General features: G+C 37.8%; 2 protein-coding genes across 9 annotated transcripts in view; one reads left to right on the top strand and one right to left on the bottom strand.

The window, feature by feature from the left end:
- KLC1 (kinesin light chain 1) overlaps positions 1-10,743 on the top strand; it is a 50,433-nt gene extending 39,690 nt beyond the window's left edge. For 2 of the 5 annotated variants that reach the window (XM_083837346.1, XM_083837347.1), the window contains exons 15-16: positions 4,178-4,244; positions 5,616-6,939. In XM_083837346.1, the coding sequence (XP_083693472.1) occupies positions 4,178-4,244; positions 5,616-5,681 (133 nt within the window). In that variant the 3' untranslated portion in view covers positions 5,682-6,939. Of the gene's footprint in view, positions 1-4,177; positions 4,245-5,615 lie in introns of all 5 variants that reach the window. The other 3 variants (XM_083837349.1, XM_083837350.1, XM_083837348.1) reach the window with 2 other exon arrangements.
- Positions 10,744-11,520: 777 nt separating this feature from the next.
- On the bottom strand, positions 11,521-26,148 carry XRCC3 (X-ray repair cross complementing 3). 4 transcript variants are annotated; one of them, XM_083837353.1, is made up of 8 exons: positions 25,923-26,148; positions 25,129-25,197; positions 24,627-24,764; positions 23,538-23,750; positions 17,740-17,894; positions 15,508-15,720; positions 14,139-14,185; positions 11,521-13,090 (listed from the first exon to the last, which is right to left on the bottom strand). In XM_083837353.1, exons 1-8 carry the CDS (start codon positions 26,131-26,133, stop codon positions 12,868-12,870), a joined length of 1,269 nt encoding a protein of 422 aa, XP_083693479.1. In that variant the 5' UTR covers positions 26,134-26,148; the 3' UTR covers positions 11,521-12,867. The 4 variants fall into 4 exon arrangements, with proteins under 4 accessions (XP_083693479.1, XP_083693482.1, XP_083693481.1 ...); XM_083837356.1 differs by lacking the exon at positions 25,923-26,148 and adding an exon at positions 25,684-25,804; XM_083837355.1 differs by lacking the exon at positions 25,923-26,148 and adding an exon at positions 25,580-25,625.
- Between the last annotated feature and the right edge of the window lie 39 nt (positions 26,149-26,187).

Consider the following 26,187-nt stretch of genomic DNA (forward strand, 5'->3'; position numbering starts at 1 on the left):
TGACTTGAGCCCTTCTCAGTTAGTATTTTGGGAAAACCCAGATTTCAGAGACCAGAGGAGAATTTTGGAAAGCTTGAACCTATTTGTGCATCTCAAACATTTTGACCTTCAGCGAAGTCAGCGACAAAAATCCAAATTTTATCAATTCAGAGTTTTCACACTTTCCTAATTACCATATGATTGTGGTTTTGGATGTATGTATATTTCTAGTAAATGCGTAAAAAACATTCATCACTTTCTGGCTGCTGCAGACACATGGAAATGTTATAAAATTTAGTACTCTTATTTTAATAATGGCACTCCTTGAGTTTTTGTTTTGTTTTAACCCCCCAGCATAAATGCTATCAACTTTCCCTTGCTGTGGAAAACTGGAACTCAGTTGATAGGAAACTCTTTGCCAATGTGAATTTGAACTGTTTTAAAACAGTTAAATTAGAGAGCTTGGATTAATTTCTGACTGCATCAATGAGTAATAGTATAGATGATGATGATGGTAATACTTGAGAACATGATCTGCAGGCAAGTTCTCAATGTATTTTGTTAGTGCTCCAATGAAGTTTTGTCTTAATGTCTTCATGTGGCTGTGAAACGTTGTGTACAGCTGCAGTACACACAAAGATTTGTGATTATTCATCAATCTTTTGAAGTTTCTTCCTCACATATCTGTTTCAACTTCAGTTGGATCTCATTTTGAAAATTTTTAATTGAAATTTCTCTGAGAGCTGTCACAGACTTGATGTTGAAGGCACTGAATCAAAATCAAGGTCAAAACTCCCTTCGCATTTATTGATACATAATTGAGAACTGCCTCTGAGATGACAGATTGGGAATAAACTGTGAAAAACATGTAATTAGAAGAAAGAAGTATGCAAATGTAGGAGTTATAGAAAATATGCAAATGCAAGCCAGAAAAGAATAAAAGGAATTTTCTTCTTGCTTTCAGTATTAGCGTTTCTATACTTTGGTTTTATGTTTCTACTCAGTTCTGGCTAAAGTTCCTATATCACAGTTCAGGTACAGTCTTGCAGGGATATATATGCATATATTCATACTTAATTCTGCATTTGTTCCTCCTTTTTGTGAGACATAGAAGGGTCTTCAGTTTCTTAAAAGTCAGAGTTTAATTCCCTGTTTACTGTAGTAAAGACAGCTAACTTCTTCTGCAGTTGAAGTAAGTAAATGATAATAAGTATAGTACATTAGTTACACGTACTTGAAGACATTTGACTTTGCAGTGTCCTGTAAAAACTCTTCTCCCTTTTTATTGTCTGCATTTCTGTAATGTTATTTGACCAGTGTAGAAGTAATCTATCCACATTAACATTAATTGTATTGTGGGGTCTGTATCACCAGATACTTCCTCAGATAAAGGCATCGGTATGAAAGGAATCTGGAAAGATGGCAATATCTTTCTTGCTTTCCCTTTTTGACAAAATCTTCTTGGTTTTAGATGTCATTGTTATTCTCAAAGAATAGTTTGTTCTTAAAACATGTAATAAATGTTGTATTGGCAGCCGTTTATGTAGGTATGCACATTGAGTGTATTGACAAATATTATATTTCTGTTCTTGTAAGATAGAAATCCTTTTTATCCTAACTTATATTTGCATTTCTTATTAAAAGCAGCTAATACTCCTGGTATTAAATGCCAACTTTGTAGATCATTAAGCATAGCTGTACATATTGATACTCTAAGAAGGCATTCTAATTTAATTTTCTGAAGAAACTTTAGTAAATTAAATATATTTTTTTCTGTTTGAGTTTACTAAAAGGGCTTTTAAGTTTTTATAATGCAGATGTTTTGATATTTAATTATAAGCTGAATATTACAATACTGCCATAGCATATATAGAAGTCATTTTTGCTACCAAGTCAGCCAGTCTAGGTAGAAGACTTACATGGCTCCCTTCTTAGCGATATACTCTGCGGTCCCAGCTATGAAGGCTGCTTTATTTTGAAATTTATTTATATCTGATGCTTATACTGTGCTTCTGTAATAAGTAAATGGTCTGATTCTAAATGAGAAATACTCAAATAGAAATATATTACTATCACAGCATGAACTAAAGACTTAATTTTCATCTTACTGCTTGGCACAGAACATTGAAGAGAATAAAGTGGAAAACTTACCAGGGAAATCTGTTGTCAGAAAGACTTTTGCATTACTTTAAGAAAGAACAAACCTCCAAAGAACTGTTCATTGAAACATACAATAGCAGAAGCATGGTGTCAGTTCTTTGGTTATTTACCATATTTCAGAATTCAGTTCTGCAGTGATTTAACTTTGCTTTTATTTATTTATTGCTTAGATTTGATTTTTTCCACTTACAAAATTTTATCATAGAGCAGAACAGTTAAGATTTTTAATTTAAAATGGAAAAAAAAAAGCTTTCATTGTTGCACTTACATATACAGCAGAAAAACAATTCAGTGTCCTTGCTAATTGTTCAAATTTCTAACATGGAGTGAAAGTGCATTTGCCAGACTGAAGTTCTTAAATATTTCTTAATTAAAGATTGAAGCTTTTGATTTCTAAAAATAAAAACCTCATACCTCACAAGTGATGTGATAAATACTTTAAATTAGCACTTCAGGAAGGACAAAAATCCACTTGTAAAAATTTACACAAATTTTTCTGTTTCCCTGGAATGTTTTCCGTAAACCTTTATGCTCTTTTTGATGAGAGTTTTGTGTGATGTTTTGTGTTTTACGGATTAACTTAACTTTGACTTCCATATATAACCTCTGTTGTACACGTTTCCTTAAATAAATGAGAGGTGTATACTATGCATGAGTCTTTGCTTTGTTGTTGCTAACACTCATGTCAAATATTTTAAATTGTGTGCATTCTGGCTTTTGAAACGTTCAAATCCAATGCTAGGAAAAAAACAGAAGGCCTGTGTTGCATAGCAGCTGTTGCCTGTGTTCATTAGCGATTTGGTTTGTTTTTCTGCTTAGCCTTTGCTTTATGAAAGCACTTAAAACGCATGCTTGACTTTGTTAGAAGTCTTGCTTCAGTAGAAAGAAAAGCTGGTTAGTGCCTAATGTGATCTGTGTGGATAAACCTTTCCATGTTGTCGGAAGGCATCGGAAGGAAACTTTGCGTGGACTTGGTACAGCTGTAGGTAACACTGCAGGCTTCGTGCCTCGTTTTGTTGTCAATAGTTCACCAATGTATATTCCAAGATCTCATTGAGCAGTTCTTAACTCATTAAATAGCTAATCAAAAATCAAGGCAAACCTAGGGCGTTCTGAGTAACGCACAGATGCTTTGGGATTAAGGATGTCGGACCTTGATGTTGTAGTCACTGGGATGATCTGAAGCTTCAGACTAACCTTGAATTTCATTACACACACTTTAAAATATTATTGTTAGATGTTGTTTATGTTTTAGAAATGGAGACAAATTATTAATCCTTAACTCAAACACCAGTAGATATTACTGGTGATGCAGTGATATTTTGACTGTCAGTAGTTCCTGTGTAGGTGATTACATTTAAAGTTTTTTTCCTCATCCATTACCTTCAGTACAGTATTCTAGGGTTGTTACCACTGCTCGAAGCACTGTAAAGCCAGCACGACCAAATATAAAAGCAGCAACCATCTTATTTCCCTTCACCTTGAAATGCTTAAGATAAAATATTTTTAAATTTTTTTTTTGAAATAACAGATTAACAGATTTTGGACATTTATATAGACGAGGCAGAAAGTACTAAACTAATGTTTGTTTTAGCTTTTTCCAAGTTAAATACTGCCTACATGACAAATTTGTTTCACCACTTTTGCCTAAACTGTCTGAATGCTTCGATGCTCTTATAAGAAGCTGCATAAAAATGAAAATGAGGATTAGCTAATTAAAAATTAATGTTAACTCAATGTATTAATTTGATGTGCTTTAAAAATTGAGATTTCATTTTTAGTTGCAATTAAATCAATTGCCTGAAGTGTTTAAGTTCTGAGGAGCTTGTAATTGGTTTTAGATGTAATTTAGAACTGAATATAATAAATATTTTAATTTGTATAATTATCTTAAGGGGTATTCCTCCGATCAGTTTGGGGGCATTGTTAAAACTCCCTTAACTGTGCATTGGTGATTGTTGTACGTGTGTTCTTAGAGCTGTTAGTTTTCAGCTATTCTGATCAGTTTATCCTTGCATGTTCACTGTCCTGGTTGCAGCATGAAGCGTGCCAGTTCTCTGAATGTTCTTAACATGGGTGGCAAGGCTACTGAAGATCATTTTCAAGTAAGAAGCCCTACAATATTCTTACAAAAATAGATATTATTGGTAGGGTTTGGGATTTAAAAAAAAAAAGTATGATAAATAATGAAATAACAGTGATTGGCGAGATCCTAATTCAGTAAGATGTTTACTAAATGATGCCTTGAACATATGCTTTAACACTTTCGTGAATTAATCTTAATTTTAAGCAAGTGCTTAGATTAGTAAAGACCATTAGTTTTCATGATATCAAGCAGTCTCTGGCTTTGGACTGTCTAACTATTAAGATGGATATGAAACTTCTGAAATCTTACGTCCGTGTAAACACTGCTTTAAAAATAAAAAACAACAAGAACTAGTAAAGCTCAGTTACTAAAGTGTTTTTTCTTAAGCATCTTTATTGAAAAGGGCCCCATCACCTTAACTGTTGTACATTTTCAGATTTCCTTAAATGTTACTTCAGTTGTTGCTGAGGTTGTAGAGGAATAGTCTCTAAAATATGCCTGCTAAGTTTTTGCTTCAGCTAAAATAAGCTTATCTTGCCTAACTATATGGTGTGCCCGATCGCTACTTCCCATTTCTTGTTTTTGCCTAATAAGTCAGTGTTTCCCATATTGTCATTTATGCTAGCAATGTTCCATGTTCTAAACAGTGTTGTGCATTTTACTAACACAGTAACTGCAACTAATTTTAGGGAGATATAACTTCTTCAGTACTAATGAAACTGCACATGAGGATCTTCCTCACTATTTGTCCCAAAGCAGCAAATAAGCCCAAATTGTGTGACTCTCATATTGCTGTTGAGTGGCATAAAGGTTTAACAGTATTATCTCTAATGAATGTACTACAGGGGTTTCTGTGGTGTGAAACGTATGGTAATCTTTGCTTAGAGTGAACTTTAGCCAGAAAAAAAATAAAAAAAATCCATCAGGGTAAAGCATAATTCTTTGTAGCAACAGTCTAAGGTTTCATAATGTCATGCCCTAGAGTTCTTAGTATGTAAGTGATGCTCCTTCCAGATGAGTTATTTATCTTTGTGTGGACATGCAGTATTAAAACGAGGTATCGACTTGTGAACTTCTCTAGTTTACTTACTATAGACACTTGCGGTGGTTCCCACAGATGGGTGTTTATGCTTCGAGTAAGACTTAGGCTAGGGTTTTAGAGGGTGTATATTGATCTCAGTAGGTCCATTTCAGTATTGTAGTTGAAAATTGGGGGAAAAGATGTTTGTTAGAATAAGGAAGTCCATCAACGCAACATAAACAAGGCCAGTTCTGTCTAGTTCCTTTTGTTTCTTCCTGTTTGTTAAAAGTTAGTAATTTTGTTTATTTGCTTGAACTATCTGGGCATCTGCATAATTTGTTTTTTTGTGTTTTCCCCTCCTTCACACAGGAACGAAATAATTGTCTGACAGACTCGAGAGCTCTGAGTGTCAGTCATACTGATTTGGCGCATTGAGATTCTTGGACAGAAGCTAGCTAATACTTTGTGAATAAAGAAGCACTGAGACCTTCAAAGCTTTGGTTCCTCATCATTATGTATAGGAACACCTAGTTTGCATATTTTTATTTTTGTTTTTCAGTGGACTGCTGTTTTTACTTCTCTAAATAGGGACAATTTTAAACACAGCATTAGTGGGTATTTTCTTCTAAAGGAAAACTATATAGGTGTATATTGCTCATTGCACTGCTCCCATTCATGCTACTTATGTTTTCTTTAATAGGTCTGAGAATTACAGCAGCCAAAAAATTGTAAAAATATGAACATATTTAAAGCATACCAAAATGCAAAGATGTTTGAAAATGCGAGCAAAATGAAATGTATAGCAATAAATATATACAGTGCTGGAGAAAAGGATAAATTATTTGCGTTACCGTGTAAGTTCAAATTGAGCACACTGCATTGGAGGGGATTTCTATTGCACCACTGATTATTTAGATGTTAAAAACCTTAGCTGGCAAAACGGCACTTAGACTTGGCTTACTTAACCACTAGATTGAGCTGTTAAATTCTGTAAAAGAGACGGTTGGGGTTACATTATATATAGATAGCATGAATAGCAATACCTGTGACCATAACTTCGATACTTGTTGATGTAGGTCTTAGGGCACAATAATCAATGGAGATAGGTCAGTTCACGTTGATCAGAACAAACGGAAAATGTTTTGACCTTTGTCTTGTATGGTTGAAGGATACTGAAGTGCTGGACTGTAGCTGTCCCAGAGCAGCTGCTGTTGCTCTTAGGGAAACACCAAGCCTCAGGTTGACTTTCTTGCTTGTCCACTGGAATTCACAGTCCCATTCTCTGTACGCTGAAAGCGCTCCAACATTTCCTTACGCTGATCCCAAATCCTGCTGTTCTCCGTAATAGCTGATGACAGCAGAAGCAGGCAACTGCATGCTGGGCTGTTACACGGTGGAGTAGCTGCTGTGCAAAGGACCACTCAGATCTTAAGGGCCCCAGAGGACGCACTAGATGGCCATCAGCGGCAAGCAACTTGTTTGACCACACATCCATGTTAAGTCTACTTACGGTTAATATATATGCTGTCTGTATAAAGGACTGCTGCTGGAACTAAGTATGTATGTTTTAAGTATTTTATAGACACTAGTATTTCCTTTTGCTTTTCTGTAAAGCTTGTAATTTTGTTCATCTTTTGTAAAAAGTCATATTCATGTGAAGCGGATGAGAAAGTAAAACAAGTGTAAAAATGTATTTGTGGTCATAGTTGTGAGTTGGAAAATGCAGAACAACATTAACTTTGGGAAAAGCTGGAATATTCGTTCAAGGTTAGCACCAAGTGAAGGAGATAAACAAGTTTTAGAGTTTGAACAGGCTGTGAAGAGTCATTAGAATTAGTACTTCTTAGAAGTATTTGACTGGTTTTGCATCTGGTTTTAAGTTGTTACAGTAACTGGTGCAAAAAGTTGTATATGTAATGCACTTGACTATGTTTACCAGGAGGTACCTTATTAGCATCTCTTCAAAGAAAGTTGCATATGGTATACCTGCTATAAAGACAGTTTAGAAATGGTGAGATATGATGCTGCTAATTTGTAGAAGTTTAGCACAGAGCAGTGCAACTCATTAGTGATCTTGAGCAAGAACAAGTTGTTGCTCTGTTATCTTAACAGTATATACTCATATAAAGTAGACTCTTGAGTTTTAATCTTTTATTAAAGAGCTTAATATAAAAATATATAATATATATACCTTTTTCCCCCTAAAGCAAAATGTGTTATATGTACCCACTGGTGAATTTGGTTCTCTGCACAAAGCCAGCCTGAGCTGGCTTTGTAGGAGGAACCGTACGTACACCAGGCTGTCAGGCTGCGCGGGGAGACGCCAGAACCGCCGCAGCTGCTGACGCCTCTGGCAGCCTGCAGTAGCGTCACCTGTCCCTTTGGCAGCACCATGAGAAGCCCTGACTGCACGTAGCCCTGTATTACGGTCACCTTGGTTCACAGCAGCACGATGCTGCTGCTATAGGAGTGGCTCAGCGGGCCTTGTAACACTGTTCTGTAGAGTTAAACGCTTCACTTGGAGAGGTTTATAAAAGTCTCACTTTTCTTCAAAAAAAAAAAAAGCTGCTTGGACACAACTGAGTTTGGTAATAAGGAATGATTTAAAAAAATATATTGAGTATTTTCAAACACATTCATCTTTAAAGGATTTTTTTTGCGGACTCGGGGGAAAAAAAGAAAAAGGAACTTGTTTAAATAGAAATACTTACAGAAATACTTAGCCATGGTGATGGTTAAATGTGCGTAAAGCTTCTAAAATGCAAGACCCTACTGAGTGGATTTTCTCATTTAGGATTTCAAACAGCCCTTACTGTTGGTGGCATTACCAGTACTGTGCTTTTAAGTGTTTTAAACCCTTACATTTTAAAGTTTGTTGGAAGATAAATCTGAACTGTTGAGCTACAGCTTATTAAACAGTTATTACATTTAAAAGATTTTTTTTTCAGTGAAGAAACCCAAATTTCAAGAATTCTCTAATCCATAGGTCCCCAAGAATGATGGCCAAGTACTTACTAATAACCTTATAGCTTAGAGCCAGTGTGCTGTTTGCAGTTTGAGAGAAACCTTTAAAGTTCAAAAACAAACTTAAGGTCAACCTTTCTTGTGTTCAGTCACAAACTAACTTCTGTCATGACGTGGCTTGTGTACATTGCAATTTCCGGTGGGCTTCTCACTTTGCCTTTATGGAAGATTTTCTCTCTGAATTTCCTCTGTTTCAGTTGTAGCTAACGGTCTGCATAAAGTACAAGACCAAAAAACCTGACTGCATAATTCATGGGTGTCTTCAGTGACAAACTAAATCAACAGCTCTGATGAAACTGAAAATTAAAAATCTTTAGAACTGACAGACATCTTGTTAGGAGAACTGCAGCCTTGGCAGTACCAGCTTGTTCTTAATCTGGTCTGGTTTTCTTTGTTCCGAATTGTAAAGGTGACATTTCAAAGAGGTTACAAAAACTTCAGACTATTCCAGTTCCTCTAGGGTCTCCTGTTATCAGTGGTTAGTTCTGAGGTGTACAGTTGGTGAGTTGCATCTAGGAAGAATCACACGCAGATTGTTACTGGTACAAAGGTGCCTGTTGCCCTTTATCTATCTGGTTGTGCACCATACTTCAGCAATATATGCAGTACTTGTTCGTGAGTTTTGATCTTGCTAAATATTATTGTAAAATGTAACTGTTTGATGATTCCCTCCTCTTTGACAGGAGTAACTGAGCTACTGCTGTCATGTCTGTGCTTGTAGTACAGCACAGAGCAGTTAAACAATGGAAAAGACAATGGGGCCCATTAGAGTTTGTATCTTTCCTTAAAACGAACCAACCCCCCCCCCCAAACCTTCTTGAATGGTAGTAAATTAAATTTGTTTTTTACATTGAGAAAATTGCACTTAAAATGTACTGTTTGAATCCAGTAATTCTGAAAATGGCGTGGTTCTGTTGTAAATACTACAAAGTAATAGAGGTGTGCAGTGCTTCATCAAAAGCGTGTTTACAGTACTTTGAGGAGTGCAAGTTAGTTTAGTTTTGTTCCATAGGTCATGTGTTTTGTCTGAAAGCTGCTAAGAGAATGGCATTTTGGTAATGTCCGCCTGTACTTAGAGAATAAACGTGATGTGATACTGTGAAGTCTACAGTTTCCTTGTAGCAACTTTACTTTGTCACATAGAAATATTCATATAAACATTGGCTCTTTTTCCTTGTTTTTTTAGTGGTTTGCAATTGAGGGAGATTTTGAACATTTACCTTTGATTTTCTCTTTTCAAACCTTTCACAATAGTCTCTGTACACTGAATAGTCAAGGTCAGTAGTGTTTTGTTTGTTTTTAAGAAGGGGGAAGCTCACAGCAGTAAACCAGAAATGAAAAACAATGCCACCCCACCTAACTGAGTTTGAAAGACGAGTTTTTTGAGAGAGAGCTTATGCCTATAGGGAAGTTGCAAAACTTGTCTATACTCTGTGTTTTAGTTATGGCTGCTTAGAGAACTGTAGCTGAAGCTCACTTAGTACTTCAGCTACATCAAAAAGCTCAAAGGTGCTCTAAAGGCTGTGCTGGCACATGATAAAGTCAGAGATTAAAATTGTATACAGCATGGAATAAGCACGGTCAAATATTTTTAAGAGGAGAGCAAGCCTTAGGCTCCCTATATTCACCGGATTTGCTGGAGTTGCAGTTCATGGATGGAAAGCTATTGGGTTTTTAATTTTAATTACGTAGAACCATAATACTGTAATACTCTACACTGCAAGGTATTTCACCCAGATGAGTTCTATGCAATCAGCAATGGCATTTTGTTTTCTAGGACATGATTTAAACAAAACAAACACAAGCAACAAAACCAGGTAATTATTTTTAATGTCAATTTATCCTTCTTGAGGAAATTGGTGGTTTTTTTGTTTGTTTTTTTAGATCTGTGGATTTCATATTTGATTAAAAACTTTAACATGCTAAGATTGGCTTTAAGATGCTGCATTTTGCTCTCCATGTGTACTTAGTTTGTTACAGCTGTGGAAGAAATCCACTTCAGAGTGCACCTGTTTGTGTTACCCCATAATAAATGTTATTTGTAACAAATAGTAGCAATTCACCGTAATTTCACGAGGAAGCTTCTGATGAGATTGTTTAATGTGTTTTACTACATGTTTTGTTAATGCATCAGTTGTGTAAATTTATCTTTGCAGAGCACTAATTAACTTGGTTTTAATTCTACTTTTCAAAAGCAATCTGTTTCCAGAACTCTGTGTTTCTTCTGAAAAAGGTCTCTCTAAATACATCACAGAGCTGTAGATTAATTTGAAGCTGTTTAAAATTTCTCACATGTCATTTAACATTTCTTTTCAAAGTGTAGAAATTGAAATATTTGAAAACAGTCTTACAGGGTAAAGATGAGTGTACTTCTAGAATGTAAATCTTCTTTGTAAAAAAATTAGTTCAATTTTTCCTGTATAGAAACAAATCTCAGTTGTGAAATCCAAAGATGAATAAAGCTGTATAAAGGGAAGGTTCTTAAATTGCATTTATTAAAACTTGTGTGGTTTGACACTTAAAGCCTTGAACGGGGCAGATGCTTCTCCAGATAACTTGGGACGTCCAGTCTTTGCACCCCAGAGCTGTAGTGATGCAAGAACAGCATTCTAGATTTCAGAGGCTGGTAGTAAGTGAAACTGATGAAAGGGGGAGAAACTGCAGATGAAGATGCAACCTCAGCTGGTGGCTGACTGAGTAAACTGAGGTCAGTCACATTTCAGCGGTGTTTTGTACGTGACTGGGAGCTAGGAAACTCCCTGCACCGTATTATAACTCAGAGTTAAAACTGCAGCTGGAGAGCCAGATGAGAACCAACATGGGCAATGACAGGAACATTTGGTCAGGTAAGATGTTATTTAAATCAGTTGATAACGTGTTCTTCCAAGTAAACTGGGACTTAAATTACAGCAGCACCTGTGGTTATCTAATGTCTCCTTGCTGTGGGCAGTCAGGTTGCAAATAAAGTTATCAAAATATCATAATGTCTATCAACCTCCTCTGAATGTTGTTGTACAGGGAGGCAGGCTCATTGGGTAGGGGTAGGCTGATTCCTGTTAATCAGTTACATCCAGGTGGGGCTTTAAAAAAAAAAAATATTACAAGAGGATAAGCATTGTACCAGTCAAAGTCCCTGTCACAGGTAAAGAGGAATGGGAGAGAATTTTAGTGTTACCTATGCTGCGTGGAACATAAGGGCTTGAAGACTGAGAAGAACTCAGTTTTTTCCTTCAATTGAGTACACATAGACTTAAAATCTTCATGGTTGGATTTTATTTTAAAAAGAAAAAAAAAAAGAATAGTCACGTCCAAATACACGTAATGATTTCTTTAAAATAGAGCTTTAAAGCCAACTTGCTATATCATTGCACAAGGTCCCCTGAGGTGACTGCAGGGATGTCAGAAGAACACAAAGCAACATTATTCTACTTTGTGTTTCCTTTGTTTAGCTCCAAGGTTTGAGTGTAAAGGGAGAACAAAAGGTGCTCATCTACCTAAAGACAGAACTGAGAAATGTAACTACACCAGAAAGAGCCAGGACTCTGTAACATGACAGACACCCCTCCTGTTTAGGAACCTGGGGAAGCAGGGAGTTGGGGGGGGGGGGGGGGTTGGTGGGGTTATCTGTTTAAAAGCTTAACAAGGACAATACAAGTGGGCATCAACCACTGATCAAGCACACACCCACCTAACATAGGCAGAGTGAGGTTTAAAGCCTCTGGAAATTGTGGATGAATAACTTGATCAGGCTTTCTTTGGCCCTGAATGCAGTGATGACAAGAAAAAGCAGCCATCATAGCAGTAGGCTTGAGGCCAGCAGAAAAAAAGATGTGATAAATAGTACAAAGATGCAGAGAAAAACATGTAAGGCTCTAACAAACTCCTCTGAAAAAAGTAGTAGAGGAGCTAATACAGGTGGAAGAATTGATGCAGAAGATAATCGAGAATGTTCCCTCTATCCAGCAAAACAGAGAAGTGCAGAGAATCAGGAAGAACAAGAACTCAGCTGAGACTGTGTGGTTACCATGCAGTTTGAGATAGAGGAAAACAGAACGAGGGGATTTGGGTGTGTAGTTTGTTATTTTTTAAGTGGAAGAGGTTAACTAGGCTTCTGCTATGAGGGGAGGGAATTGGAAAGGAGTGGAAAAGAACCATTTCCAAATTATCTGCAGACGTTTCCTCAAAGGCAGATATGCCTACACAGTGCAAAAAACAGTACAATTTTAGTTCTCGCTAAGAACTAATATGATGTTAAAAGCAAGTAACTTTCTGGTACTTTTTAATATCAGGATTAAAAAAAAGTTTTTCTAAAAAAGGACAGCTGCTTTGTGATAGTGGCTATTTCTAAGACTCTGCTGATAGAACAGCTGTGTGTGCTTAATGGTAGCATGAGGACTAGAAACCCCAGTAAATGTACCCAAATATAAAAAGCCCTTCTCACACCATAAAAAATGCATAATGTGTTGCCATATCACCTTTCATGGTGTTCAGCATCGATTCCCTCACCAAGGAAGAATTTCATCTTATTAATGGTCCTTCCTGAAGCAAAGCAGTTTCAATACAATTTTGGAGCAGGATGTTTTAACATACAAATGACTTACTTTATTCCTTTCACACCTTCCAATTCTACCGTATAGCAGCAAAAGGATGGAGGTAGATGAGGAGCAAAAGCCACTCTTAAAGTCCTCACATTTCCAGTGTGGTGAAACACCGCTCCAGACGACTGTTCGCGTTGTGATACTCGGCTGACCATCAGTCTCATTAGCAGTTGATTTGCCCAGGTTATTCCAAGTGCTGGAGAGACTCTGTTATCCACTGAACTATAAAGGAAGCATTACAGATTTTTGCAGGTATGAATTTAATAGGGGATATTTTTGCTTCTTCTAACATAATTTTGTTACAACAGAAGCCATCTACTATTTGCTACATCTCAAGCTGTACCTCTTCAAAAATGGAGATCCCAGGGTGTACTCACAGTACTATACACTCGGTTCTCTCTCTAACAAGGTGACAGTTGGAAGGGATGTGCTTTTATACAGTCACTCTTCCAGCTACAGTCATGTATACTTGCCTTTTTTGATGGATTCTCTCTTCTGGCATGAAAATATTAGGAAAATGTTTGAACTTAAGTATTTGAGCTGTGGAACTGTTGGCGCTGAATTCCATTAGAAGTTATATTTAGAAACATTAGTAGATACAGCACCCTGCACACATTACTTTCAACCCAAAGCTTAAAACAGGTTGTTTGTTTGTTTGCTTCCTGGAGAAATTGCAACCTCCCCAGTAAAAGAATTACAAGATAGGTAGAAATTCAGCCTTACTTTTGCTCTGTGTCAGTTCCTCAAACTGGAGGACATAATTAACTTCTCACAAAAACACATTTATGTAGCTCCTACCTCATCTAATAAATGAAATTTACCATTAGGATTCAAACAAATATTATGTTTGAATCTCGTTAATATCTTGGTGTCAAAAAATAGTCGTAATTTTTTTCCATAAGCAACAAAAAAACAAGCCACAAGGGTTTGGTTGCTGTGTTTTTCAGAGCAGACAGAAAATGCACTTGATTATATCAATGAAAAGATGCAGAAATTTTCTTGTGCTAGCAAGCACACACCAGCCATTAACTCCAGGGAATCTGTTCTGTAACTTGCTGATTAGGGATTACCACATAACTGTGTGTGATGGTTTCTTCTACTGTAGGGCACAATAGCTATGACTGATCTCTAGGAAATACAGCACTGCTGGGTAAATAAATGCACCGCTGCTCTTAATGCGCGCTGGTAGCTGGTACTGGGGTTACAGGAAAATACAGCGGTTAAACGCTGCCCTGTACGACGCTGTTACGTCCCCCTGCCGATGACTTACCCACAGCCACACTGAGCAGCTTCCGACTCACCCACTGCATCGGTCACCTAGAGCGAAACGACAGCGGTTGAGGTTGACCCGTAGGCACGCGTTTGATTTTAGCAATCAGCAGGGCAGGGAACAAAGCCACCAACATTCAACATATTGATCAACCATATTGATATGATTTAATGTGAGTCAACATATTGGTTTACAGACCATATGTTACGACAAGTTAGACCCTTACTCTTCCAAGGCAAGCTAGAAGAGAATTATGCTACCTACGGCTTGTATTAGTTTAACTACTGATTTTTTTTTCAATTTATTAAAAAAAAAAGTACAAAACACCTGTCCTTGCTTAATGGAGCAGTTTGCTTTTGACCACAACCTAGTGACAAAATCCACACCTCTTGATTCCCTATACTGTCTTTTAGTGTCATGATTCTTCAACACAAGTTCCTCAGAAAACACAGCAAATTAAGCTATAGGTACTTCTTTTCTGTATATAATGTACAGAAAGGATTACTTTACAAATCCTCTTCAATATTATAGTCACAGTTTATTTCTGTAACTACAGACCTGACCTATTGAATCATCCTCTGTGTACTCTAAAATAGAGTCCAGACGCTAATATGGTATCGTACTAATCTGAACCTCCTCTAGTCAAGAGCTTGAGTTTATTTCTTTTTCTGCACAGAACAAAGATTTTTATGCCTTATCCATGAGGTTTTCTTTTATAGCTAGACTCAGTCGTGAGTTTGTATGTTCAGTCGTGTTTTTTTTTTTTAATTGTATAAAAAGCCAGTTTCCCCATATTGCTTAGCATTCGAGTTACAGCTGATTCAGAGGCTAAACACAAAGGAATTTGAGGCTGTATCTTTTTTTGGTTCAAGTCAGCTTGCTTGCGTTCTGACGTTTTAGTAATCTCTGCAGTTACACAGAACCACTGAGCTATACAAAACTGCAGCAAAGTCCCTGGCATTTCACCCTCTCCTGAACACACAGAATATAACCGTGCTTGCAGAGCTCCAACAGCAAGCCACGGGGTGACAGCATTTGAAGCCAGCGTACGAAAGAATTCTCTTACTTCTGTTGGGTGCCTTGTACAGTTGCTGTACATACCCATTTTTTTTCAGCTTTAATGGAAGTCTCCTTTGAGAGCATTAACAGTCTATAAAAGCTTAATATTCCTAACTTTTGAAAAAGTTAAAAATTACTAGTTTAAAGTACAACTATTTACAGAAAACAAAGTTTTAATCAGTTATTAAGACTCACCTGACTGTTAAACACAATAGCAAGAAATCTGCCCACACAGATGTACACACACACACACACAGCAACTAATTATGAAATGGTCCCCACACAACGAGAAGCAATTCTGATGTCATACCTGATTAATGCACACAACCGGAGTGCTGAATCTAGTGCTTAAACTGTGAAGCTGTGCTCCGAACATCTGCAAATATCGAGCCTTCAAAACAGAATCTGAAGCTCCAAATTCGCATCGAAACAGCGCAGCAATAGAGTCAATGACCACCAACCGCACCATGCCTCGTTTGAGCAGCAGGGAAATCCTTCTAGTAATACAATTGTGGAAGGTGTCCTACCCCAAAATACAAACAGACAGCATTAAAAAGGTTCCAATAATTCTACTTGTAAAATCAAGATGATAGCTACAGATCTCATCACTGAAATGCAAGCTGATGGAGGTTCTAATCATAAAATGAGTTTGTGGGTCCTCAAGTCTCACTAGTAACTATTTTTAACACATGCAATTTTATGTAATAAAAAAAATAGAGACTTGCTGGTCATGCATAATGTTCTGCAGTTATTTGCAGCTCTGATTTAAAGTATGTACAGACATGTCAAAATCTCGAGAATGCAATAATACAATCCTGAGCAATTCCTGTTTTGCAGCATGGTTCTCACTGAGAACTCCAGACTAGCATTAAATATTCAAAACAGAAGTTAGAGACTATGCTGCCATTCCACTAGAGACATTGAAAAATATAGCTGCTACATCAAATCCATATTGATTAAGAGTTTTATTAATATGAGTATCTGTGACCTACATCATCCCCTTTTTATTAAAAAGTTTAATTAATTGAATATTTTGAAGTCACCAGGCATTTAAGTTGCAGGAAGTTTAACTAGCAAATAGTCCGTGGGGTACAATGTATACTTTATGTATACTGATACACACATACACACACAAACAGAATCTCTAAATAGCAATAGATGAACTACAATAATCTATTGGGCAGTTGTTTCACTTAGCAGTGAGTACAGTGCTTTACTTTTCAGACAGATCTGCATACTACTGTAGGATGAGTCTCTCCTTTTAACAATAATGTACTCTACAGCTTTCAGAAATTACAGTAAGAACCTTAATTAATGTTTCCAATGAAAGGTACATGGAAAAGGTAGCTTAGCTTCTGCCCAGAAGTAAGCGGCAAGTATATTACAGCAATGTACAGAATCTTCTTTCACTTACAAACTACTAATAAAAAACTCAACAATTGGAATGTTTCAACAAGTGCTACTTTCAAGCCTTACAGAAGACAGAACTTTCAACGGTTTGTCAATAAGCAGCATATTCATGGCAACTCAAGAAAAGAAGCGGTACTTAAATATGGTTTCTACATGGCAAGAATGCAGTACATTTTTCTTCCAAGTTTACTGTGATGTCTAACTGGGAGAGAAGGGCAAGACAGCTGCACTGCAGTTATGCTGTGCCACTACTTATTCCGGGCACCACTTTTTGCATTCTTCCCTTCCACCTGCTTACTTTTCATTTTACTAACTCTGGTGTGATATTACAAGTTACTCAGAACACACACCACCTTCTGCATATTTATTTATATGGTGCCTCCAAACTCAGTGATGATCTCTCCAGCAGCTGCAATGAAATTATATCCTGATTTTGGCTGGGATAGAGTTGATTCTCTTTGTAGAGACTCATATGATGCTATATTTTGGCATTATGATGAAAATAGTGGTGATAACACACCAGTGTTTTGGTTGCTGCCAAGCAGCGCTTACACAAAGTCAAGGACTTTTCTACTTCTCACACTGCCCTGCCAGCAAGTGAGCTGGGGGTGCACAAGAAGCTGGGAGCACACAGAGCCAGGACATTTGACCCTAATTGGCCAAAGGGATGTTCCATCACTTCTTTACTTCTTAAAAAATAAAAATTAAATATATATACATATATATATTTCTCTTACTAAACTGCCTTTATCTCAGCCCATGAGTTTTCTAACTTTTGCCCTTCCACTTCCCCTGTACAGTGGGGGAAGAGCAGCTGCATGGCACTTAGTTGCTTGCCAGGGATAAACCACAACAAACTAGAATCGATACCTTTACCACATTTTAATAAACCTACCTTGTGAAAACCCACCATGTGATTCATTATATGAAATACTAGTACTTATTTTTAAATATCTTTCACAATAAAACATTGTAATAGACAGTTCTTTAACATTAACTGCAGAGATTAAGAATTATTCATTATAGATCTTAGTTCACTTGTAGCCTTTTGAAAGGTCTGCACTAAAAAACTCCTGTGCTTACTGGATTGTAGCGTTATAATCACGTATTTGCAATCTCTGCTACTACTTACTAGGTCTGCTGCATGCTCAACGAAGATATTGTTTCCAAATCTGATCTTCTGTATGACTTCAGGTGGAACATCTGCACGCAGCTTATGCTGTTGATCTATGAGTTGTTGCAAACGCTTACTTGGGAACGCATCTTCTGTACAGACGTAGACAGCTCCTATAATGAAGGAAACGACCTCTGTTATTACAGCAGGGCTTTTACAGACAGCTTTCCCAACAGCACAAAAATAAAATAATGAATTACGCACTCAAAAGTGGTTGCCAGGTGCTTTTTTGGTGCCTGCTGACACAACTGAACTTTTGTACTCTCCAGTAATCCACTAGGTGACACTTTTTGCACAGCAGCTGAACGCCTGCCTCCCTAACTTGGGTGACTAGGAGCATCATAATTTATCCAACCCACAAATAAGAGTAACACTGCATGGCCTGCCTTAGACCAGTACTCTGCTTACTTTCATTCATTCTTTTAAACTTTCTTGGCTTCAAATTTACATACGGAGGGGCACTTACTGCCATAATTTGTTAACCATTTTAAAGAGGATCACTCACCCAAACTCATTCCAATTAACTCTTCTTAAAAATGGTACACTAGATAAAAAAACATTAAATTTCAATAACATTACTGTGACTGATGTCTATGTATTTTTACTGTGGTTTCTGGTTAACAAGGATGCATTATTGCAGAGAAAATTAACCATACGCATCAAATATGATGGGGAAAGAAAATAAATGTGCAATATTGTCTTAATAAAATTATTGCCATTACTGCAGAAAGAGCCAGAACTATCTGAAAACAGCTGAAAATCATAGTTACACCTAAAGATTAAGTCTTTTTTAAGAAACAGGATGAGCTCAGGACTGGACCATGGAAAAATCAATGGTTACATTATCAAAAAAATATTTTGCTGATATAACACTGGATATTGAATTCTAAGAATCTTTTATATAAAGCAACGATGAGCACAAGGCTAATTTTCTTTAGGACTAAACTTGCTTCTTCAGCTCAGTTCTCCCCAACCCGTCCATAAATTCTTGTACAAATCACTGCAGCTCCTGCACTCCAAACCAGACTTTCAGTTTCACCATTTCTAAAAAGCTAGGAAGTAAAAACAAACTTCTAATCACAGATTTGGCATTACGTGTATCCAACATCAGTGTTTGCTCAAATAAGCCAATTATGGCTTGCAACATTTAAGTTACAAAACTGAAAATCATTAAGGTGCAAATTCAAAACCAGCAAACAAACGAAAATAACGAAAACCCTCCAAGATATGCAGCTGCCTTAAGCACGTGTGGTTCTGAATTTCATGCTAACAAAAGCTGTGCTAACTTGTGCTGAGATATCTTAAGGCTACAAGAGTTTGTGAAGTAAAACATTCTGGACTTCTCCTTTCTTAGTCACAGCTGACTACCTTTAGCACAACACTGCCTGATTCTGAAAGACAGTGATTTCTTTACCACAAATAATGGCTTGCAGTGAGAGCATCTGCCTTTTAAAAATCAGATCTGCCTTAAGCATTGCGTCCTTTGTGCTCTCTTCGGTTTACTTCAAAATGAAGGAATGTTTGTCACTTCAGACTTTGTTTTTTTTTTTTTTTCCAAATGCAGGTTTGTATTTCTAGATAGATCAATGCTCCGTTGTTTAAATAACAGTATTTCAACCCAGTTATTGCAACATTCAACGTTTCTAAACAGAAAACTTGAGAAACTTGCTGAAAAAATACATTTTTCCAAAATTAACTCATCTGAAGACAAAGAAATGTGAGATTCTGCTGAAGACCTTTGCAAGTGATTTCAGTACAGTAATAAGAACAGTGATACGAATAAATGCAGGGTAAAAGCAAAATATAAAACCATCCAACCAATCCTACTGTATTACAAACACATGCACAGTTGTATCCCAGTTTCACATTCGTATATGATTAAGAAGTAAATCAAGGCAAGCAAGGTAATCCTACTGCCATAATACCTGTAAGCAAAAATGAACAGCTGGAGAAGCAAGTATCTGGTCCCCTCTGCTCCACTGGTCCAGCAACCTAGATTTAAAATTCCTGGTCAATAGATACACTCCGTCCTCTTCTTAAAATCACAACAGCAATTTTAAAAATGAGGTGAGCACATTTATTCTTTTTTTTTTTTTTTAATTAAGCACTTGTAAAAAAGATCATTATTTCTTTTTAAGAACAGCTCTACTTTGGTCACCTGCTAAACTTCTACTCTGCAGCAACACTTCTCTGACATCACTTAAATTTACCATTGTAGATATTATATTCTGAGAACATAATTGGTCCACTAGTGATTTTTCCAAAATATACACAGGGACAACCTTACTCTTTTTCCTGAAATATGCTAATTTCAGAAAACAATAATGTAATTTTCATCTTGAGCTTTAAGAGAATTAAGTTGCACAAAATATGCAAGCTGAACTTTGTCTTGGCTTCAAATTAGAGTTTCACAATAAAATGGAAGTAGCTCTCTTTCCTGCTGGACCTTTATCAAGGCTCTTCAGCTTCACATTTGAGCTCTTCAGCTTGTGACACAATGAAACCGTTGATTAACAAGAATATACACCGGTGCATTAGAAATACAGGAGGTGCTTCACAGCAGTGTAACAAGGGCTAGAAGAAACTGACAAATAACTAAAATAATTAAACACGGTATTAAGGACTGGTGCCTACTCATGTCTCCAAAGCACTTAATAATATTCACATATCTTTAATGATAGATGAATCGTCATAACCGAAATAAATGAGGAGACTAGTACAACACAGACAGAAAGGCCCATGGCAGCGTGCTATTTACAGCTTATTAGGAAGCTGTCGACACTAACAGCAACTCAAGAGTTATATTTATCACTTTTGAGGAGGGAGCTGGGAGATACTTAAGAAATCAGTCATCCTCGGTGATCACATAAGCATCTTTTCTTATGTCTCTACAATAACTGAACAGAAACTAGCTATTTTATCAGATCTTAGTGATTTACTAGTATTTAGGTAGATAAAAGTGTTATATTTATTGTTGGCCAAAACAAACAAAAAATTCACATCCCAAAACAAAGAAAAAGCACCAAAAACCCCACCATAAAAAATGGCAAGTGATCATCAGATAATGGAAGAATTTTCAGTCCTATGAGCATAATCTGCCATGCCACAAACAAGCTTTGCTAATAAGAATCAGCAGCAAGCATTTCCTTTTCCAATCCAGAATTCTAATATAGGTACGCACGTCACATTATATTCATGTATTGCTCATGAATATGGACATATTAAATAAATTCAGCCAACGTGCAATAGACTGTAACTGACATTCTTAGCACAGCAGAAAGATGGCCTGGAGGCAAAGGATGTCCTAATTTCATGGTTTACTGCCAACCTTCTAGAGCTGAGAATTGTAAACAAGATTAGCACCAAGTCAAAGGTAGGAAATACATGGCAAATCCATACTGTCTAAAGGAATGTATTTCAACATTTTCACCTAAGAGAAGGAAAGTTTCTAGCGCTGAAAAAAACCCACAAACACACACACAAAAAACAACCAACCACCACCACCAATTTTAAACGATTAGCTAAGTTTTAGCACCAAGTTAAATGTCCTATAGGTAGAGCCAAACCTCTCTGATGGTTAATAAACGTTTTTTTTCATCCTCAAATTTCCTACAGAATAAAACTGTCCCCTACTTTATTTAACATAACCTTTCATTTCCTGTATTCCACATAAGAAGCCCAACACATTCCACAGTTACAGACTGCAGAGAAATCAAGGTTTTGTTCTCTAAGTGCTGTGCAAACAGCATCTTCTTCTAAGACCTTGCAGTCTAAGATATGGCAAGATACAACACTGAGTGAAAAACTGCAAGAATTAGGATACCACTGCTCTAGCGCTCCAACTCCTGCAACTGGATATTTCTGCCTTCTGTACCTTGCCCACCTCCAAAATTTGGCAATTCTCAACAAGCCATATCAAATTTGTCTCAGTTGAACATGTAAGAAACTTTTAAAAACTACAAAGCCTGAAGAGAGCAATTCACATTTTGCTGCTGCTGTTTACAATCTAAAAGCCTGACAAGAGTAATTACCTTTTACCAAATTACAACTTTGGAAAATTAGATGAAACCTTGGATTCTCCAAGTAGTAATTACCTTCTGATCATACTGAAACACAAACTAAAAGGCTCTAATTTGATTGAAGAATGCCCACAATACAGTGCTCTTAAGAATCTTCTACCCACCACAGAGTTCTATGCAACACCTTTTAACTCGGTATCTTTTTCCTTCACTTTGAAGTATTCTGATTTCACAAAAGAGTTCAATAAACCCAATAAATTAATAATCATACTGTGATTGTGTTTGAGAATCTTAAATTGAATGTTAATAGATCTGCTCTGATGTACTATGACGATGATCTGCTATCCTGCAGCTCCTACTTAGGAACGTCAAAAAAAAAAAGAAAGAACAGGTCACATTCAGTACCTTCGTTTTAAATTTTCTTAATGCACACATACTAGGGTTTAACTGATAGATTCAAAACTTTAGGAAGCTCTTCCAAAACGCTCTGGTTCTCTCACAGGACCTTTGATACGATGGCCATCCTATCCTATCTTCCATGAAACATTTAGGAGCAGGCAGATGGGGAACACAGACACAATGAAGCAATCATAACAGCACCAAATGCTACTGTGCACAAGAAAAATCAAGCAACTTCAAACACAAATAATGAAGGATTTGCCATTTAATAGCCCTGCGAGGAACATTCTAGAGACTAGAGTGCCACCTTTTTCTGTACTCTCTTTAGTTTGCTCCTTTCTTTCAACATAAACAGGGAGAAATCCTGGGGCATAAATAGAAATCTGTTTGCATTCGTACAATCTGCAGCAGTTAGCAGCAACACAGGAAGGAATTGAACAGAATATGTTTGCTTCTGTTCTGATTAATTAACTTAAAGCAAACTAACATAAGCCAAAGGCTAATTTCTGCTCTTTAAGCAATATAATTTGGACATTCCATGATTTTTCCATGTGGGTGAATACGTTACAAGAAATAATTAAGTTTCCCCACAACAAACGACAGAACTGCCAAATTAAACCCAGTGCTGCATGGAAGCATGAGCAAGATCACTGCTAAAACCCACCTAAGGCAGCCTACCAGGACAGTGAATTCTCAGAAGTCACACAGATCTCCCCCTTTCTAAGGCAGAACATAATACTAAAAGCAAATATTATAAATTAGATCAATGTGATAAAGATGGTTAAAAAATAATGAAAAATACACCTACTTACTTTTGCCAAAATAGGAAAATGGCAGCTACAAACAATACTTTCTTCAACTAGATTTCCATCAGTTTTACTCTGTTAAACATTTTAATTATTGTTATTAGATTAAGTATTTTCCAGAATTTGAAACTATCTGCTAACGAATGTACGCTGTATACCTGAAATGTTTGTGGAAAATTATCTGACCGGCTGTTTTGCTGTGGTTGTTACCTGAGGAGTCAATAAGTACTTACAACAGTGACACTTTTCTTAAGCTGTCTGCATGTGTGTTTAGTTCTACCCGCAGTGGCACGTAGATAAACAACAGACAACAGTAATTCTGTATTAAATTACGTTGTGATGCAGGGCGTGGGCACTGCATGCTCTTCTCTCTGTGATGCTGCATTACTAACCAGCTTACAACTAATGTTATGGCAGAAGGGGAAGACACTCACTGAACATGCACATTTACCTCAATACACAGATGACATTCTTGAAGACAGTATTTTCCTCCAAATGGCAAATTAATCAATATTTACATTTCAGTACTTACCAGACTCTAATCCACCATATTTGTAAGGATACTGCACACAAAGGCACAGCTGCAAACTAATTTGAGTCTTCCCAGCAGAACTTTCTCCAGCAAGTTCTGTGATTCCCACTAAAGGGATGCCACCTTTTAACAAGTTATCTAGTACTGAACATCCCAGGCTTAGCTTCTGGTGTTGGGAGGCAAAATGATCCTTATCTTGGTAAAGCTGAAGTGCTGCAGAGTTTTTCAATGATTTTTAAAAAATAAAGAGAGAAAGAAAAGAAAATTTCATTTAGTATCTTTCTAACTCACTATGATACAATATAGATGCTGATGCTGTATAGCAGGTTTGTATCTACAAGGGATGCTTTGTTGACGGAAGGATTTTCTAATTCAGCCTGGTCTCCCCTGCAAAACCTACTAATGAAATGCCTCTTCAAAAACTGGAAATTTACACTGAGCCCTTTTCTCTCCTAGAACTTTTTTCCTTCATCTGTCTCGAAGGAGTGTCTCCGGAAAACTATATTCCAGGAAAATCTTGCCAGCAAGGTTCAGGCAGAGCAATTATGGAAAGAAAAAGCTATAGCAGGCTATGAAACAGTGTAGCAAGCATCTGGCCAAGGCATATAGGTATACCTTGATCACAAGAAAATAGATTCTCAGTACAGTGCAGCCATGAAGCACTTGTATAGGAAGAGCTATCTGATCCTGCTTAGTTTGGAATGACGTGTTCTTATCAAATCAGTTTATATAGTTTATAGATACCATATAAGCTTTTTCATAGTCTTAGCACAAAAGGAAAATATTGAAAGAGAGGGAGAGAAAAATAAAATCTCGTGATCCTATAACCAAGTTTTCCAGACTAGAGAATTATTTTGTTCTGTTTTGAAAAGGCTTGATTACAAAGAATGACTGATACAATTCCATCTATCTCAGGGTCTCACAGAGGCTGTCCTTAGGGTAATTAAATAATCTACTACAGCGTAACTAAAACACTGACCTTCTCATTTTCAGAATCATATTGTGTCAGTAAGGACCCAAAACCATATCTTCTCCCAGTGACAGTATTTTAAGACTTAAAAAGAACATTATTTGTATTGACTGTATTACCTGTAAGCATACAATTTCTCCTGAGCGTGTGAGAGACTGTTTTCAGCAGACACTCTATATCTGCACTGGATAATTTCATCAGTCTTTGCAAGTCTGCTCCGGAAAGATTTAAAACTTCTTTTATTGATTTTATGTCAGCTGAAATTAGAGGAATTTTTATAAATACTTTCCATTGCTTTACAGTCATGCACACAAGAAAAAGTTTTGCAGCTTTCCACTACTCATTTCCTTAAAGTTTATCTACATTGCATTGGCGTAAGCTGGGCAGGCAACGTTTACTTAGACTGGCTCAAAACACACCACAAAATTGTTTGGAAAACGATTTTTGGAGCATGGGTAGAAACCATCACTTGTGGTTACTCAGGAAGGTTGTTTATGAAATATTTAATTACAGTTCCAAATTGTTAGCAAACATCTCCACGCTTACACCCACAAGCACACAGTTATGCACAACTCAGACACTGCACCACAGGCCTGGCCAGGCACGGGCAAGCTGCGTTACCTTTCTTAAGGGCAGCGACCACCTTGGGGTTCAGGTCCAGCTGGTCCCAGTCCATCTCCTGCGACAGCACTGGGGGGAACACAGCACCAGGAAATTAATTAATTGTATTAATTATATTCATTATATTCAGATTAATGAATTATATTCAGGCAATTAGTTACAATATTTTTATTTTTTTTAATCAGATCTACATGCAATAAGTGTGATTCAACGTGAGGTTTTGTAGGCACGTTCTTTTTTATTTCTTTATATTATTTCTTATATTTATTTTTATTTCTTCTTTATTTATCAGTTATTTCAGACAAGTAACAAGGACTTGGAACAGCAGTCCTCTCAGACGCTGTTAAGGAGTTTAACTCTCTAACTCGCACGGACAAACCCACCGTTAAGCACTGACAGCCCCCAACGAGCCCAACACCCGCTGCAAATGGCCGCCCCCCCCCCGCACTACCTCAGCGCCCCTCAGGTCCACCTCAGCCCACCCCCGGCCGCCCCGCGGCCCCCCCCGCCACAGCCACCGCAGCCAATGGGCGAGCGGCCCGCCCGCAGCGTCACCTGTTACCAGCCTGGCCGAGCCCCTCGCCGCTCAGCGCAGCCAATGGCGGGGCGCGGTTCAGAGGGAGGGCGGGGCGCGGCACAAGGGCGGGGCTCTACCGCCGGGCTGGGAGGGGAGCGGCGGAGAAGAGCGGCGCTCGGCGGCGGCCACCCGAGCCCAGCCGAGCCCAGCCGAGCCCAGCCGAGCAGAGCCGAACCCACCCCGCCCGTCCCGCTCGCTGATTGGCTGCCGAGCTTACCTCGAGCGCGGAAGGCGGGGAAGCGGCCGAAGCGTGCCCACCCTTCATTTCCGGGTTGCGAGCCCGGCCGTTCCTCCTGCGCATGCGCCTCGAGCTCCCACAGGAGCGTGCAAGAAACCCCGCCCCATCCCCACCCCTCGAGCGACACACGATTGGCAGTCAAAGTGCGGCGGCAGCTCCTATTGGCCACCCGTGGTGGGCGGGCGGGCATTTCCAAACCCCCTTCTCTATTGGTTCCGCGCCCCGCTCATCCCGCGTTCCCGGG

This window comes from Anser anser, assembly GCF_964211835.1.
Source record: "Anser anser genome assembly, chromosome: 5".
Taxonomy (NCBI): Eukaryota; Metazoa; Chordata; class Aves; order Anseriformes; family Anatidae; genus Anser; species Anser anser.

What these genes read in the sequence shown, in the direction of transcription:
- XRCC3 (XM_083837353.1), bottom strand. Translation starts at nt 26,133, where the DNA reads ATGCCCGCCCGCCCACCACGGGTGGCCAATAGGAGCTGCCGCCGCACT. An exon ending in CCCCGCCTTCCGCGCTCGAG is followed by an intron (nt 25,198 to 25,922) that starts GTAAGCTCGGCA and finishes TGTTCCCCCCAG; the next exon opens with TGCTGTCGCAGGAGATGGAC. An exon ending in GGTCGCTGCCCTTAAGAAAG is followed by an intron (nt 24,765 to 25,128) that starts GTAACGCAGCTT and finishes CTCTAATTTCAG; the next exon opens with CTGACATAAAATCAATAAAA.